Raw genomic sequence first — 1,593 nt, 5'->3', positions numbered from 1 at the left:
CCCTCCGTGATCGTATCCCAAACATCGCCTTGATCTCGCCTGATCCACTTCGATCCGGTGCTTCCACATCTTTACCCTCATCTTTCAAACTTCTAGAGCCTTCATCATGCCACATAAGCTTTAGGTCGACTGAGCTGGTGTTCCTCAACCATGGATTGCGGATCGCCAATACGTGATCTGAGATCGAGATGACCCAGGCACTCGCCGAGGTGATCTCAGCCTGGGAGTCTTCGATCTTACACTGTTTCACCCTAACGTTGCATGATCCATCGTGGTCGTCGGGGATCCAACCATTCTTTGCGATCCCGACTTGCTCGATCCCCGATCTTTGATCTTGATCTCCACTTTTGAATCACCCCGATCCGCGGTATTCGCGTGCGGATCCCGTGTCCCATATAGTCAAATACGCTTATCACAGCCGACACTCTCTAGACCACCCTTCCTATGGTTTGGGTCGCGACTTGTTCGATCATCGATCGTGACCCACCCAATCTGGTCGTTCCCGATCTCAATCTTGCGATCGAGTTCGCGATCTGCTTCATCTCGATGCCGCTATTCGTGGTCTAGCTTTCCACGAGCTCTTCTCCATGACGCTAGATTGTCCGATGAAATCCGTCGCGATCGAGAACTTCTGATCTCAGTGCTACCAGGATCCGGGCGATCCCGATCGGCACGGTCACTAATCTAAAACAGTGTCAGTTTGCTCTTTTTATTTTTGAAACAGCACTTCACCACAGTAGTATTCCGCCGGCACGTTTCAGGAACCGGGTTCTTGCAAGGCTTTTTATTTGTGCTTCTCGATGGGAAGTTATTGCTGTCAGGATGTGATTAAGGTGAATGCTAAATGTGAACTCCTCCTCACCTTCTCAAATATATATATATATATATATATAGAGAGAGAGAGAGAGAGACTGCTAAGGCGCACGAGACTGGCGGGGTTAAGAAATGTTAGAAGGCTAATTAACATTGCGAAATTCAAAGTGGTAAAAACATTTACGTCAACTAGCGAGAGATGACCTAGACAAGCATGAGTTCACCGAGGACCTATTCCATCGCGTATCTGACATATATTCCCACGTTACATCGCACACGTAGCCACCTCTTCAACTGGCCCACTAGCGGTCACACAGCAACAGATGTAGCAGCACGCGTAGACATGCTTAGCCCATCCGCAGAAGGCAGCTAAAGCCTTAGCCCCGAGTCCCCGGAGCCGTTATGGCTCTAGCCCCGACTGCTCCGTGAGCATGTATGTCGTACCGGATTGGGAGTGCGCCGACAGGTCAGGACCGTCAGCCACTGTCGCCGGGCGACTTAATGAGTGTAGCAGCACGCGTAGACATGCTAGGGTTTAGGGTTTGTCTGAGATCCTCCTTGAACACTGCATACGTGCTAAAGCTTATATGATCCGTGAGCCGGCAACCGTATGCCCAGCTCCTCGCTCGTCCGTCAAGACAGGACATGGCGAACGCGACCTTCGGCGGTTCGTCGGCAATGCGACGAGCCCAGATGGCGGTGTCAACTTCGACAAGCCATCGAAGAAGAGGCTCCCCCTCTTTTCCCACATAACTGCTCACGAGCAGTTTCAACGACTGC

General features: G+C 51.2%; 1 protein-coding gene across 1 annotated transcript; it reads left to right on the top strand.

Moving 5' to 3' along the window:
* Positions 1-444: 444 nt before the first annotated feature.
* PPTG_23301 (hypothetical protein) lies at positions 445-567 on the top strand (the record flags this gene model as incomplete). Its single annotated transcript, XM_008909706.1, has 1 exon — positions 445-567. The coding sequence occupies one exon, from the start codon at positions 445-447 to the stop codon at positions 565-567; it is 123 nt and encodes a 40-aa protein (XP_008907954.1).
* Positions 568-1,593: the final 1,026 nt, after the last annotated feature.

Source organism: Phytophthora parasitica (genome assembly GCF_000247585.1).
Source record: "Phytophthora parasitica INRA-310 unplaced genomic scaffold supercont2.35, whole genome shotgun sequence".
Lineage (NCBI taxonomy): Eukaryota > Oomycota > Peronosporomycetes > Peronosporales > Peronosporaceae > Phytophthora > Phytophthora nicotianae.
The sequence above is the reverse complement of the archived record's forward strand: the minus strand, read 5'-3'. Positions and strand labels throughout refer to the sequence as shown.